The sequence below is a fragment of the Bubalus kerabau genome, chromosome 17 (genome assembly GCF_029407905.1).
Source record: "Bubalus kerabau isolate K-KA32 ecotype Philippines breed swamp buffalo chromosome 17, PCC_UOA_SB_1v2, whole genome shotgun sequence".
Lineage (NCBI taxonomy): Eukaryota > Metazoa > Chordata > Mammalia > Artiodactyla > Bovidae > Bubalus > Bubalus kerabau.
The window spans coordinates 63,938,493-63,955,566 of record NC_073640.1 but is presented as its reverse complement, the minus strand read 5'-3'; the positions used below and the strand labels follow the sequence as shown (position 1 = coordinate 63,955,566).

Genomic DNA, 17,074 nt, shown 5'->3' with positions numbered 1-17,074 from the left:
AATATCCCCAGAGGAGACACAGAGCTGGAGGAAGAAGAGGAGGAAATGGCAGCTTCTCAGGTAAATGTCCTGTCCCAGGTCTGGGGCTGTGTCTGCTTTTCCTCCTGAAATGCCTGGACTGAAAATCTGCAAAACTTCAATTCTCTGCTTCTAATTTTTCTACCTAGAGTGTTTGTTTTTCCAGTTTTTCTTGTATTGAAGAAGACTGGCTCTTTAGACTGTTTCTTCCTTATGTCCCAGAGCCCGTTATCCAATGTATGTACCCTGGCATGGTGAATTCTCAACATGAATTAGTCAGTTTCAATGTTGAACATATTCCCTTTGTGAAAGACCAACACAGGGAGGCATTGGTATAAGGGATTCTCAGTGGAATGTTGTTCTGTGTTGGGATCCTAGGGAAGTAAGGGAAATGCCATTATGAGTTTATATCTGGATGCAACTTCAGGTCTTTAAAACAGGAGCAAAAGGCAATGCCCTTGGAAATAGAATGAACTCAGTGGTCCAGAATTTTTCAGAAGATTTTCAGAAATAAAAAAATGTAGTTGGGACTATCCTCTTCCTCTGTGTCGATAAGAAAGACTTACTAATTAAATGTGGCATTAGGCTACATGTCACAGGTGGTATATATGAAGTGAAATTTGCTTAAAACTAACATTTTTTAATGATAGATTCAAATCATGGTTTCTGTAATATTGCCAAAATACCCATGCAGTAATAATGAATTCTTCCATGTACTTCTAACCCCATGACTCTGATGTTCACTGGTTTAGGTACTTCTGTGAGATTCCCATGTAATGGAGCTTATGTATTTTCCTTTTGTCTTTAACAAGGGCCTTGGAAAGAAAAAGTGAGGGATGTGCCTAAACTATTACAGTTAATGGGGGAATCCCATATGCTCTTAGTTTTCTCTTTGCTTTGGAAGATGACTGTGTTTAGTAGAGATGCTGGGTTTGGGGAGTGGGAGTTTTTGTCACTCAAGCCCAGGTCTGATCATTTCCAGGTACACTCCATGCTTACATCACAGAGTCTCATCACATTTTCTTATTTTTCAAAATGTTTATAAGAATCTTATTAGTGCTAATTTATATTCAATTGTATTAAAATTTGAGCTATTGCTCTTTGCAAATGATACAGATTTTCAGGAAATTAAAAAATTCAGAACCAGAGCTCTATTTTACATCATTGTGTATGTCTATATCCTAGTTTATTTAAAGAAATAAAAATAATATCATCCTCATGTATTTATTTACATTTTAATAAGTTAAAACATTTTTTATGTTATTGACATGACAACTTTTCTCTATTAACTATTAATAATAAGTATATAGTCCCATTTAAGTATGTCTGTGTCCATAAACCTGTTAACATGATTTGATTGCTTTTTTCTTTCTTTTTCTTTTTAAGATTTCCTGGAGAAGGGAATATCTCCCAACTCTAGTATTCTTGCCTGGAGAATCCTAAGGATAGAGGAGTTATCATTTCTGTTGCACATTCAAGAGTCTGTAAAAACTGTCAGAAAGATATACAGTGTATACTAAATAGTTAAAATGATTCTTGGTGCCAAGGTTACTATCCTATAAGACCTGTAAAATCTGTAAAAGACTTAAAGTTCAGACTTAAGTATGAATTCTTCCCTACTATTCTACTTTGTTGCTGTTCAGAATGGTCATTCGTGGAGCAGAATTTGCAACATTACTAGTTCGAATAAGCTTAGTAAAAATGGGGCACATTTTCTTCACTCCAGAACTCTTGGATCAGAATCTGCTTTTTAAAAATGTTTCCTGTTTTTTGGTAGACAATTTATTCTGGGTCACACAAGTACAACACTCAAAAATAAATATGCCAGGGTTGATCTGATTACATTATAATTTCTCTTCCACATCAGAATAGGTTCTTGTGAATCATATCCTCTTTTCTTGGGGTTAAAAATATGGTAGAAAATGTTACTGTGTGATACTGGGAACTACACCAAATCAAAATCAGTTCTCTGAAATTGCTGTTTTCATTTAGGGTCACATTAGGAAGTCTGCACTTGGCCATATGACAGTCAGTCAGTCAGTTCAGTCATTCAGTCATCGGTCGTGTCTGACTCTGCGATCTCAGTTGTGTCTGATTCTTTGTGACCCCAAAGTACATGGCATCTGTACTTTGTATTTCAGGGATGGCTGATGTTCCAGGACGTGACCATAGACTTCACTCAAGAGGAGTGGGAATGCCTGGACCTCGATCAGCAGGAATTGTACAGGGACGTGATGTTAGAGAACTATGGGAACCTGGCCTCCTTGGGTGAGGATAACTGCTTTCCAGAATCCCTTATCCACCACTGGGTTTGGTTTCTAGAATGTCTCCTGGAATTTTCTGCTTCCAACAATAGCTTCAGATCCCTGCTTTCTAGCAGGAAATGGGTATTTGTGAGTTTAGATAGAAAGCCTTCATGGTGATTCTGTATGATTCTAAATTTTTTCTTCCTTGATGTAATCTGCCTCCTTCACTCTAGCCTAGTGGTGATTATATCAGTTCCATGGTATTAAATAGTGACACCTTCCTCTTAAAATCACATTTACACTACTTACTTGTGCCTTGTAGTACTTGACCAGAATCTCAGGATCTGATTTTTATGTATTTGTTAGTGTTGTAAGGGTGCTTTCAATAAAGTATTTGGGGAAATCATTCTCTAGGCTGTATTAACATTCACCTGTGTGTTCTCTTCTCACCCAAATACATATTGGATTGGAAAGTGATGAATCCCTGGCAAAACAAATATTCCTTTCTCTGATGAATAGGTCTTGTGGTCTCTAAGCTGGACCTGGTTGCCTTTTTGGAGCAAATGAAGAATCCCTGGGATATAAGAAGAATGGACACAACAGCCACATACCCATGTAGGTGTGAATGGATGGAGCTGATGACTCAGGTGAGAGGTTCAAGGAGCAGTGAGGAAGTCATCCTTTGTCATGTGCCTTGGGAAGATGTGCTTCAGTGGAAATGATTTTGGAGAACTCTGGGTTAATTTCTGTTGCTGTCATAGACAACATTGCCTGGCTTATTCTGCCTCTCAATCATTCATGAATTCAGCTCCATGATTACTTTTCTCATTCACAGTGAGAATTCAAATTCTCTTCTTGGCTTGTGACAACTTGCATGAGTTGGCTGCTCTTTCATTTCTTGGGGTTCCTAGCAAAACTGTGCCCATTGATGAGTAAATATAGGACATTTTTTTTTTAAGTTTGTTTCTACCTCTAGACAGAAGTGTGTGAGTGGAGTTGCAAACAACTGCCAAAACTCTAGGAATAATGGGGACAGAACTTTTTTTTCTGATTTATAATTTCTAAAACACTGGAAGCTACAAATATGACCCTATAAATTTCAAACTCAAGTCATTTCAGTGTATAAAGCAAAACATCTGTAAAATGAGAGAATACAAATCTCAGGGTTACTTCAATGTTTCACTTTTCTTTATGTGAACTCATTTTAAATATCTGAAGTGTATTTGCTGCAGTTCCTCAATGGTAAAATACTTTATTCAATTAACTCAAAGATTTTTAAAATAAATTGGCATAATAGCTTAGAACATTTTCCACCATATTTCTAATGGTTGTTTCAAACTATTAACATTTTAGATCATATGAAGAAGTCCTTTTCAGTCCTTTAAATCCTTGTTGGAGTGTAGCTGTTTTACAATGTTGTACTCTTGTACAGCAAAGAGAATAAAGTATATGTATAAATAGCCAATCTTTTTTAGATTTCCTTCCATTTAGGTCTCCACATGGCACTGAGTAGAGTTCTCTGTGTTCCCAACATATTTTTTTAAATTTCACTTCTTATTTAATTGCTTAAGACTTTATTAACTTATCTTGTTTGTTATCAGCTTCCCCAGACTTTATTAATTTATCTCATTTGTTATCAGTTTCCGGTGGCCCTCAGTTTCTAATTAGTTGCATGTCAATATCATTTATGATTTTTAGATACAAACATCTAATAGAATGTGTTCCAATAAAAACACAAGTGGTAAGAAGTGGATTAAAGAATTTTAAGGCGTCTAGTATTTCTGAAAATGTTTGGTGTCTCCATTTAAGACGACTTAGGGCAAAAGGTAATCATTAGACTGCGTGTCTCCGCTTCATCTAGTGGTTCTTGTAGCTTATTATTTTGCCCCTTCCTCTGCACCATACTCTTTGTCCTCTCATTTTATTACATTTTCTGTGTTTGTGGCCTCTGCCCTGAAGGCTGCAGGATCCTAGTTCCTCTTGTTCCTTGTGCCTGCCCCTTATGGGGTCAGTTTGGTCTTGAGGTTTGTGCCCTTATCCCCTTGATGGGTACTTGATTGCTGTGACCCAAGCCTGCCCTGGATATCGAGGGGAGCTTCCCCTTCGCTCTGTGGTTGTCACTGCCCTGTCTGGGTGGGGTCTGCTCCCTGGTTGGTGAAACAGAGCCCCCAGATCTGTTTCTGTGATTGTGATCTGTGGTCGAGGCAGGTGGGATTGGAGCACACCCACTGGGAGAGAAGCCACTGAGGATTGCTCCTCTGGGGATGTTCACCTCGGGGTGTGCTCTGTGTATCACCTTCATGCCTTGTGTGAGCTCTCATGTCACCCCGTGTTGGCACTGCCCTTCCCCCCCACCCAACCATGGGTATGCTGGCACATGGTCCTGGGGTCTCAGATGTTTTCACCAGGTCACCAGCATAGATCCTCATACCCCCTTGTGTATGAGCCCACAAAGTTTACAGTTGCTAAAGCTACACCTGCTGTGACTGGGGGAGCCCTCCTTATCCTTCAGATGCTCTGTAGGGGCTGAGTTGATAAAGCCGGTTATGGGTATAAAAGCATGGTTAGTGCAGCTGCGAGGAGAGACTTCAGCTTTTCTTCCTTAACCCTGGGGCTAGCTGTGCTTTCAGCTCCATCTGTGCGTGTGGCCTACCCAAAGGTGTCTGCTCCAGAGGCTTCCCCAGAGCACAGGAGTCTGCTGATGGTGGAGGAGGTGCGTGGGGGAGGCCGTGGTTGGGGCTCAATAGAGCCCACCCGGGTGGTAGCCCTTCCTAGTGCCAGGAATGAGGCACCAACACAGGGGGAGAGGAGCTGCAATGGGCTTCTTCCCTTTGGGCATCACCGATGGCGCTCTGCGCTATGGTGGTTCAGGCTTCCTCCACATGCATTCCCATGTGTAGAGCTCCTCCCTCACTCCCATCCCCTCAGGATGTTTCCTCACAGCCAATTGAAGTCCTCTGCCTGGGTCTGCTCTCCAGACCCCACATTCCAGCACCCAGCCCTTGTCTGCAGTGGTGGACACCCTCTCAGGCTGGGTGGGCAGGGCTGAGGTCAGCACCCTGTATAGAGGCCTCACTCTGTCCTGTTCCCACATGCTGGCTGCCGTGTTCTCTTCCCAAAGAGAATGAGGCTCGCCTTCTGTCCCAACTGAGTTCACACCAGCCCCAGTGAGGGGCTTCCCCGGAGGTGGAGCCCTCTTCTGTCTTCAGATCCCCCAGGGTTGCAGGTCCCATCCCTCTCCCTCTCCTCTCCTTCTCCTTCTTTCTTTGGTCCTACCTGGCTCAGCAGGAATCTTTCTTGTCCTTTTAGGTGTTGTAGGTCCTCTGCTAGTGTTCAGAGAGGGCGCTGTGAGAATTGTTCCATTTGCAGATGTATTCTTGATGTGTTTGTGGAGAGAGATGAACTCCAAGTCTGCCTAATCCTCTGGCATCTTGATCCTTGTGTCCCTATTTTCTCTAAATCTTTAAGGATATTCACTCAGAATAGTACATAAGAAAACTTTTATTTGGTATAGTTCAGCTGTGTCTTCTCACAACACCCATGGTTTGATGTCAAAGAATCCAAGGTTTGAAAATTTAATCCAAAAGGCAAACCTAGGACTATATGAAAGAGCTCACCTCAGAAATGAACATTTAACCAAAGACTGGAGATATACAAGGGTATGTGAAAGACTGAGAGGATGTTTATATGGACATAAAGAAATTGAGACCATTTCACATAATGTGGACATGACTGCCAAAAGAAATGAGCAATGTGAGTCAAAATGGGGAAAACACCCATTTCAGTCATCAACATCTGCAGAGAAGTGTATCTTTGTAAGTGATGACTTACATCAGTTTTTGAAACATACACATTCTCTGAGGGGAAATGCAGAAAATCTGGAAGGTCATCCAATCTCTACTCCAAATGCTCATTCAAACCACTCTGAACATAGACTTCAATTACACATACATTCAACCACGTCTGAAAAGGAGAAGTTTAAAAATGATGGGGAAAACTCACAATATAATCAATTTGAGGGATCTGTAAGCAACGGGTCATTATTCTTCCACCAACAGATAGGTTTTCTCCATTCCAAAATGTGTAATGTTGATAATAATGGAAGAGACTTAATTCAGCCATCACTGTTTGATACATATCGTGATAGGGTTAATATGAAACAACTTTTCATGTGTAATTACATGACTCGGGCCTTAAGTAGGAGTTCCAACCCCAATAGTTACCAGAGTATTTATGATGGAGCAAGAAACTCTTCATGCAATGAAATATAACATTGAACAAGACTCTGATCTTATGAAACATCAGGCAGCTCAATCTTCAGATAAGGATTCTAAAAGTAATAAATGTAGGAATATCTTTTATCAAACATCAGGTCTTCCACTAAATAAGAGTACACATACTGGAGAGAAGACTTACAATTGTACTGAATATGGTGATGTTTCTAATCAGTCTTCAGAACTTATTCAACAGCGAAGTATTCAGAATCCACAGAAAAACTGCATGTGTAAGAAATGTGAGAAAGTCTTTACTAATGTACTCAATCTACGTAGACATAGGAAAATTCATACAGGATGGAAAACTTTCAAATGTACAGAATGTGGCAAAGTGTTTAATCAGAGTTCAAAACTTAGTCAACATTGGCAAATCCATATTGGCAAGAAGCCTTATAAATGTAAGGAATGTGGCAAAGACTTTTGCCAGCATTCAAGGGTTACTTACCATCAGAGAGTCCATACAGGGGAGAAGTCTTTTAAATGTAAGGATTGTGGCAAAGCCTTTAGACAGTGCTCACGTCTTCATAAACATCAGGTAATTCATGCTGGAGAGAAACCTTATAAATGTAAAGAATGTGGAAAAGCTTTTAGTCAATATGCAACTCTTACTAAACACCAGCAAATTCATACTGGAGAAAAGCCTTATAAATGTAAAGATTGTGGCAAAGACTTTAGCCGGCTCTCAGGTCTTATATACCATCAGAGAGTTCATACTGGAGAGAAGCCTTTTAAATGTAAGGAATGTGGCAGACTGTAGCCAGCACTCAAGTCTTACTTACCATCGGAGAGTTCATACTGGAGAGAAGCCTTATAAATGTAAGGATTGTGGCAAAGGCTTTTATTCAATGCACAGGCCTTACTTGCCATCAGAGAATTCACACTGGAGAGAAACCTTATAAATGTAAAGAATGTGGAAAAGCTTCCAGTCACTACGCAACTCTTACTAAACATGAGCAAATTCATACTGAAGAGAAGCCTTATAAATGTAAGGATTGTGACAAAGACTTTACCCAGCACATTGGTCTTACTTACCATCAGATAATTCATACTGGAGGAAATCTCATAAATGTAAGGAAACCTGCAAAGGCTTTAATCAGAGCTCTCACCACACAGGACATCAGAGAGCATGTCCTGGAGGGAAACCCTAATAATGAAATAAGTGATGGAAGAGGTTTGTCCTAAACATACAGTTCAGGAAACCCAAGATTTTTTATATAAGAAAAATATGGGATGATGTAAAGAAAATATAGAAAAGTATTTATAAAAATCAAATCTAAATATCAGGAAATACATACTAGAAAGCATTTCATAAATCCTGTTTTCTGAAGTTCCTCTTAGGGAGAAATATTGTAGATAGTCATTCATAGTTAAAATAGAAAATTGATGTTAGTATGGATCACAAGATGAAGAGTTGATGTTTAGCAATGTACAGTTACTAGCTATGTATGTTTGTTTATATTGACATGATTTGTGATTATTTGAAAACCAAAATGAATGTAATTCAATTCTCAAATTACTCCATGCTATGCTTCATTTCTAGTGTGCATGCAGTTATGTTTTTGATGGTTGCTACCTCAAAGATGAGAGAAGTCCTTCTATCTAGGAAGAAAACATTATATTTTTCTCCATTATAAGATTAAGGACACAATAATGTAACATGTACAGTGAACATCTAAATGGTGGTGTTTGTCATTCATGTCGCACATCCCTATAAGTCACCATGATGTAAATGTTCAGGGAATAATTCCACATATTAAAGTAAGATGTACATTTTCAATAGTTATGTCACTTGCTTTTAAAGTAAAATACAATGACAGTTCACTAAAATCTTGATGTATTTTATAGTATCAACAGAAGTCATGAATATCAGTTGACATGTTTCAATTAAAAACATCTCTGCTACCCTAGAAATGTACAGAAAACCCTTCCCAGAAAAGTCATGTAATTAGTATATGTCTTGTTTCTTAAGTGATTAGCCTGCCTTTTATAACCATAGAAATCACAGTTCTCAGATCATTGTATCAGAGGAATGAATATCATTGTTTATGCTTATAATCTGTATTTTTATCAAAGTTACATAGTGGAGTGTAAAAGGTTTTATTCTGTGTGTGATAATCATACATGTTAATCAGTAAAACTGAATGGTTTCTTGTGTAAACATTGGTGTGTAGTGAATGAAGTGTTAGCCTACCAATTTAAGGTTGCAGGAAAGAATACCTAACAAGAAACTCTTTGGTAGCATAGAAGGGTGACATCTGTAACAATTAGTTTCCTTACTGCCCTTAAGTTTCAAATCATTTGATCATGTATTTCCCATCATTTCTCCATTGTACTTTTCCCCCTCTCTGTAACTGCAGGGACACTGTGACGGTTCTAATAAGAAGGGCCATACAGAGGACTGTTGAGAGCCTCCCTGACTGCTCCGTGCTGGTGCTGCCTCAGCGTCTGTCTGGGAGCAGGCAGCCTGTGGTTCGTTGAACTCACACCAGCCAGTCTTGTGAGCACCTCCACTAGATGACCCCGTTCCTTGAGACCAGCAGTCTTGCTGAACCCCAGGGCCTATTCACAGGCTCCCCTTCAATGACACCCTGAGAGCACTCACCAGAATCCTAGTCCTTTTGGTCTGAATGGACCCATCCACACTCAGCCTGGGGAGCCCACAGCATTTCATCCAGGTTCTCTTATAAAAACCTGAACCCCAATTACTGCCTCTTTCTCTGTTCAGTTCTATCCTTGACCTCACTCAGAGCTTGCTGATAATTCTCTCAGGACCTAGAGTCATAAACTCACCTGCTTCAGTTGTCCTTTGTTCTTCTATTGAGCTAAGTAAGACTTCTCATGGGCTCATTTAAGCAAATGTAAATTTAACATTTGTCACAAGAAGAATAATTAAAAGCCATGATGGTAAAATTCTGAATTAAGATTTATAAAATCTTACCCTGTTTACTTCTTAGCATAAGTTTTTGTAAGGCTTAAAGGAACTGTTTTCTCATGGCTTTGACATACACTGAATGCAATATATAAATATCTGAAAGTGTATATGTTATATAATTTATATAACATATTTATTTATTTATTGAATACAATAACAATAAATAAATATCTGAAGGTATAAATGCTAGCAGTGAGAAAGTGAAAAGGAACATATGAGTGTATGGATATTAGTAAACATACTTAAAGTAGAAATGCTAGATCACAGCTGGTCATTTCAGAATTGCAGATGATTTACTAAGAACTGCAAATCTTACATTTGTCAGTTAATCTATTTTGTCTACTATTCTTGGAATTCATTTCCTTAAATGTCAGGAGGTCACGTTTTTTAAGGAACTTCCACATTGTCCTCCCAAGTGACTGCACCAGTTTGTATTCCTTCCAGCCATGTAGGAGTTCCCTGATCCCCAGGCCTCTTTAGCGTTTATGATATTATTAGTGGGCTTTTTGCTAGTTGTTATTCTGACTGGCATGAGATGATACATCATTGTAGTTTTGTTTTGCATTTCTTATTATTTAGCGATGCTGAGCATCTTTCATTTGCCTCTTGCCCATCTAAATGATCAAGTTGCCCCACCCAGGCTCAGCAGTTGTGGAGCACAGGCTTAGTCTCCCCAAAGCATGTGGAATATTCCCGGACCAATCATGAGGCCCATGTTCCTTGTACTGTCAGGTGGGTTCTTAAGCACTGGGTTATCAGTCTTTTTTTTTTCTTTTGAGATGTATATATATATTTGGAATATAACTGCTTTACAATGTTGTGGTAGATTCTGCTGTACAACTTCATCAATCAGCCATAAGCATATGTATACCCACTCTCTCTTGACCCTCCCGCCCACAATTTCCATCTCACCCCTCTGGCCATCACAGAGCACTGAGCTGAGCTCTCTGTGCTATACAGCAGCTTCCCTCTTGCTCCCTATTTTACACATTGTGGTGAATATATGTCAAGGCTATTCTCTCAATTGGTCCCCCTCTCATTCTCCCTCTGTGTCCACAGGTCTATTCTCTGTATTTGTGAAAATATTGTATTAACATACATATATATGGAATCTAGAAAGTGTTATTGGTGAACCTATTTAATGAGCAGGACTAGAAGTGCAGATGTAGATATTAAGCTTTTTTATATTAGGCTTTCAAGGCATAAAATACATGGACGATCATTCCATGCATTTTGCTATGTGAAGGAAGCCCATCTGAAAATGCTACAAAAAGTAGAATTTTTACAACATGGCATTTTGGTGTAGGTAAATGTTCTTATGTGCTCAGTTGTGTCTGAGTCTTTGGGACCCAATGGACTGTAGCCTGCCAGGTACCTCTGTCCATGAGATTTCCCAGGAAAGAACACTGGAGTGGGTGGTCATTTCTTTTTCCAGGGAACTTCCTTACCCAAGGATTGAACCCACATCACTCCGGTCACCTGCATTGGCAAGTGGATTCTTTACCACAGAGCCACCTGAGAACATAGTTGGAAATGTAGAAGAGATTAAAATGGTCAGTGGTTGCCATGGGTTGCAAAGGAGGGGTTATGAATATCCTGAGTTCAGGACCATGAAATCATTATGTTAAACTGTTTAAATGGACACAAGTTATTATACATTTGTCCAGATCCATAGAGTCAGTCAGTTCAGTTGCTCAGTCATGTTTGACTCTTTGCGACCCCATGGACCGCAGCACGCCAGGCCTCCCTGTCCATCACCAGCTCCCGGAGTTGACTCAAACTCATGTCCATTGAGTCGGTGATGCCATCCAACCATCTCATCCTCTGTCATCCCCTTTTCCTCCCGCCTTCAATCTTTCCCAGTATCAGCGTCTTTTCCAATAAGTCAGTTCTTCACATCAGGTGGCCAAAGTATTGGAGTTTCAGCTTCAACATCAGTCCTTCCAATGAATATTCAGGATTGATTTCCTTTAGGATGAACTGGTTGGATCTCCTTGCAGTCCAAGGACTCTCAAGAGTCTTCTCCAACACCACAGCTCAAAGCATCAATTCTTCAGTGTTCAGCTTTCTTTATAGTCCAACTCTCACATCCATATATGACTACTGGAAAAAACCATAGCTATGACAAGATGGACCTTTGTTGACAAAGTAATGTCTTTGCTTTTTAATATGCTGTCTAGGTTGGTCATAACTTTCCTTCCAAAGAGTAAGCATCTTTTAATTTCATGGCTGCAGTCACCTTCTGCAGTGATTTTGGACTCCCCCAAAATAAAGTCTTCCACTGTTTCCACTGTTTCCCCATCTATTTCCCATGAAGTGATAGGACCGGATGCCATGATCTTCGTTTTCTGAATGTTGAGCTTTAAGCCAACTTTTTCACTCTCCACTTTCACTTTCATCAAGAGGCTTTTGAGTTCCTCTTCACTTTCTGCCATAAGGGTGGTGTCATCTGCATATCTGAGGTTATTGATATTTCTCCCAGCAATCTTGATTCCAGTTTGTGTTTCTCCCAGTCCAGCGTTTCTCATGATGTACTCTGCATATAAGTTAAATAAGCAGGGTGACAATATACAGCCTTGACGATCTCCTTTTCCTATTTGGCACCAGTCTGTTGTTCCATGTCCAGTTCTAACTTGATTCCTGACCTGAATACAGATTTCTCAATAGGCAGGTCAGGTGGTCTGGTATTCCCATCTCTTTCAGAATTTTCCACAGTTTATTGTGATCCACACAGTCAAAGGCTTTGGCATAGTCAATAAAGCAGAAATAGATGTTTCTTTGGAACGCTCTTGCTTTCTCGATCCAGAGGATGTTGGCAATTTGATCTCTGGTTCCTCTGCCTTTTCTAAAACCAGCTTGAACATCTGGAAGTTCACGGTTCATGTATTGCTGAAGCCTGGCTTGGAGAATTTTGAGCATTACTTTGCTAGCGTGTGAGATGAGTGCAATTGTGTGGTAGTTTGAGCATTCTTTGGCATTGCCTTTCTTAGGGATTGGAATGAAAACTGACCTTTTCCAGTCCTGTGTCCACTGCTGAGTTTTCCAAATTTGCTGGCATATTGAGTGCAGCATTTTCACAGCATCATCTTTTAAGATTTGAAATAGCTCAACTGGAATCCCATCACCTCCAGTAGCTTTGTTTGTAGTGATGCTTTGTAAGGCCCACTTGACTTCACATTCCAGGATATCTGTACACATCCCTAAAAGAGGAACATAAAGTGAAACTAGAAACTTTACTTAATGTCTATGTAGATTTATCAGTGCTACCAAATGTACCTTCAGGTGGGGAAAGATAAGTAGGGAGATTGTCTATGTGTGGGAACAAGATGTATATGGGAAATCTCTGTACCTTACTCTCATTTCTGCTGTAAAACTGAATCATCTAAGATATTGGTACTGGTACATGCACACTAAATATTTTTTAGAATATATACTATTAGAAAACTGGATATGCTCCTATATTTAATTTTTCCTTAGTTATCCTTTAAAGATGTGAGAAAATAGAACTCTTTAAAAAGAGCAGAGAACAAACTATAGTAGATGATTCATAAACCTAGAAATACAACCATGAAGTAGAGCAGCAACATTTTTATGTGTTGAAAGTGAAAATGAAGTCGCTCAGTCATGTCTGACTCTTTGCAACCCTATGGACTGAAGCCCACTAGTCTCCTCTGTCCACTGATTTTTCCAGGCAAGAATACTGGAGAATGTTGCCATTTTCTTCTCCAGGGGATCTTCCTGACCCAGGGATCAAACTTGGGTCTCCCACACTGCAGGCAGACTCTTTACCATCTGAGCCACCAGAGAATCCCTTTCATGTATTAATTTATGGGAAAGTTCACTTATGACCTAACACTGATCCTTATTTCTTTGGTTGGCCATCAGGTAGCTTTAAGGGCATCATTTTCAAAGGCATTTGTCCCTGCACATACACACTGTTAACCCAACGTCCACTGCTGCCCCTGGTTTATTTTTAAAGAAAGCTGTGATGGAAACACCTCCAGGCCCCTGCTCTGAAGTAGGATGCCCCCCACCTGCAGAGAGGTGTTCACAGTGCAAAGCATTTTGCGAAAACCTGTGTCCCCAGGTTACAGAGGTGAGTAAAAACAACAAAAAACCTAAGGACTCAGGCCATCTTTGGTACAATTCTGAGAGCAAAGCCTTGCAGGAACCCAGGGCCCCCAGGTGACACTCACCCCTCCCCTCCCCTCCCCCAAGGGCACAGGCACAGGCCACACCCATTCCAGAGAGAGCCCCTCCCCAGGAATCAGGCTGACATTCTTTGTTTGGAGAAGATCCCGCCCTCAACCCTGGCTCCAGAGCTCTGGGGCAGGCAGAGCTGAGGGCTCCAGCTCAGAGCTCCTGGAAGCCGGTCTTCCTGCTGCGTTGTTTCAAAAACCCTCAGAGGCAGAGTCAGGTAGCCCGGAAGTTGGGCCCATTGTCTCTTGTGAATTGTTCTGGGCCCTGCTCTCTCTAATGGGAACTCTCGGAGAGAGTGGGGAAAGAGAGCACCAAACCCAGGATGTGATTAGCATATCAGCTTAATCTTGATTACCCACTACAGCTCAGGGACAGAGGAAGTCAGAAAAGAGCTCAGAAAAGGGAGAGAGAAACAAGAAGACGTTCTCTTCTTTTTCACTGCAGCAGTTGAAGGTGAAAGAGCTGTGTGGATGCCTCTAAAGGTATTTTCTCAGCATTTATGCGAGTTTGGGACATAATATCCCCAAAGAAGACTCAGAGTAGGAGGAAGAGGAGGAGGAAATGGCAGCTTCTCAGGTAAATGTATTGTCCCGGGTCTGGGGCTGTGTCTGCTTTTCCTCCTGCAAAGGCTGGACTGAGAAGCTGCAAACCTTTACTTCTCTGATTCCAGTTTTTTCCCCTGCGGGTTTGTTGTTATCAACATCTTCTTTTTTCTTTTTTTCTTATAATAGTGAAGACTGGCTCTTTAGACTGCTTTTCCCTTGTGTCCCACAGCCTTTTCTTCATTCTAACTTGGCTTTCTACAGACCATGATGAATTGTCAACATGAATTAGTGACTTTCAACTGATGAAAATATTCCCTTTGTGAGAGATGAACATGGATATCTGAGATTCCCATTGGAATGTGGTTTAGTGTTGAGATCCTAGGAAAGTAGGGGAAATGCTGTGACGAGTTTACATGTGGATCCAATTCAGTTCTTTAGAACAGGAGTAAAAAATGCCCTTTTAAGTAGAATGAACTCAGCAGTCCAAAATTTTTCAGAAAATTTTCAGAAATGAAAAAAGTACCAGAGACTATCCTCTATATCGATTAAAAAAAAAAAAAACCCTTACTATTATGTACTGTTAGTACTATTAATGTACTATTAGTTTACAGATCGTGGGAGGTATATATGTAGTGGAATTTGCATAAAACTGATATTTTTCATAATAGATTGAGATCATGGTTTTCATAATATTGCTAAAATACCTGGCAGTGATAACGCATTTTTCCATGTGCTTCTTACCCCATGACCTCAGATGTTCACTGGTTCAGGTGCTTCTGTGAAATTCCAGTGCTTTTTTTTTTTTTTCTATCTTCAAAAAGGGTCTTGGAAAGAAAAACTGAGGGATATGCGTAACTATCACAGTTAATGGGGAAACTCTTTATCATCTTAGTTTCTCTTTGCTTTGAACAATGAACACTGTTGGCTAAAACAGATGCACAACTTGAGAATTGTGAGTTAAGTTTTATTTACAGCAAAATGTGGATAGCACCCCAGGAGACAGCACCTCAGATAACTCTGAGAGACTGCTCCAAGAGGCAGTGGGGGAAGGTCAGTGTATAAGATTTTAGTGAACCGGGAGTCCTGTGCAGACAAGCGCTAACTTGACAAAAGCATTTCTTCCAGTCATGAGGAGCTGACGTCACCGTTCAGTGATTTAGTGCTGATTTCCTGGTGGCTCAGACGGTAAAGTGTTTGCCTGCAATGCAGGAGATCCGGGTTCAATCCCTGGGTCAAGAAGATCCCCTGGAGAAGGAAATGGCAATCCACTCCAGTACTCTTGCCTGGAAAATTCCATGGATGGAGGAGCCTGGTGGGCTATAGTCCATGGGGTCACAAAGAGTCAGACATGAGTGAGCGACTTCACTTTCTTTCTTCTTCTAGATATGAAGGGGCTTCCCTGATGCCTCAGATGGTAAAGAATCTGCCTGCAATGCCTTGGTTTGATCCATGGGTTGGGAAGATCCCCTTGAGGAGGGCATGGCAACCCACTCTGGTATTCTTGCCTGGAGAATCCCCACAGACAGAGTACAAGTGACTAAGTGACTAAGCCCAGCACACACAGATATGAAGAGATGCAAGGATTGGTATCATGGAATCAGTTCCTGAAAATATCTAACTCTCTAAAGACCTGTTCCACCAGATTCCCTGCAGTACAGAGTGCCTCAGTGCAACCTGAACTCCCTCAGGGGATTGAAGTCAACACTTGCAGCACCATAGGGTTCATTCTCCCCAGAGGCAGATGACAAACGCCCTTCTTGTTCAGTGGCTGGCAATGCTCTTGGCAAGTGCCAGTTTGTAGTTGACAATACTCACCTGTGTTTAGTAGAGATACTGGGTTTTGGGAGTAGGGGTTTTCGTCGCTCAAGCCCCAGTCTGAGCATTTCCGGTACACTCCACGCTCACATCACAGACATAGTTTCATCGTATTTCTGTATTTTCAAAAATGTTTACAAGAATCATATTACTGCTAATCTATGTTCAACAGTGTTGTTGTTGTTGTTGTTTTTTTTCCTGTGTCAAGTTTTAAAATATAGTTCAGTGCAAATGATACAGACTTCCAGGAAATTAAAAAATTCAGAACCAGAGCTCCACTTTATTTTATATTTTTGTATATGTCTATTTTAAAAAATTAAAATAATATCCTGAAATATTTATGTTCATTTTTAATCAGTTAGAAATTATCCTGATATTATTGACATGACAGTTTTTCTCTATTACTATTACTGAGTATGGAGTCTCATTGTAGTATATGTCTGTATGCATAAACATGTTAACATAATAACATCGATATTTTTCTTGTTGTTGTTGTTGTTTTTTAAGATTCCCTGGAGAAGGGAATGGCTACCCATTCCAGTATTCTTGCTTGGAGAATCCCATGGACAGAGGAGCCTGGCAGGCTACAGTCCCTGGGGTCCCAAAGAGTAGGACACAACTGAGTGACAAACACTTTTCTTGTTTTTAGTATTATTTACAAATACAGAAATTTCTATAAACTTTCATTAGAGTTGTCTCTGTATATTTTTCTGGGTTTTATTAAAGTCTAGAGTCCATACCGTGAAGTAAAATTTCAGCTCTGCCATTTAAAGAATGTCCGTTAAAATATTTGTCAAGCGATGCAACAGCAACATTATTGATTTTAAATTATTTCTGTTGAACATTCAAGACTCTGAAAAACTGTCAGAAAGATATATAGTATATACTAAATAGTTAAAATGATTCTTGCCACCAAGGTTACAATCCTATTAGACCTGTAAAATCTGTAGAACTCTTAAAGTTCAAAGTTAAGTATGAATTCTTTCCTTACTATTCTACTTAATTGCTGTTCAAAATGGCCATTCATGGAGCAGAATTTTCAAC

General features: G+C 40.1%; 1 protein-coding gene and 1 pseudogene across 1 annotated transcript in view; both read left to right on the top strand.

The window, feature by feature from the left end:
* The window catches only part of LOC129631050 (zinc finger protein 501-like), a 50,503-nt gene that overhangs the window by 453 nt on the left and 32,976 nt on the right, over positions 1 to 17,074 (top strand). The window contains exons 2-3 of the mRNA XM_055551819.1: positions 2,160 to 2,286; positions 2,784 to 2,911. Coding sequence (XP_055407794.1) covers positions 2,160 to 2,286; positions 2,784 to 2,911 — 255 coding nt within the window. The remainder of the gene's footprint in view (positions 1 to 2,159; positions 2,287 to 2,783; positions 2,912 to 17,074) is intronic.
* Positions 5,583 to 8,072, top strand: LOC129631051 (zinc finger protein 664-like; annotated as a pseudogene).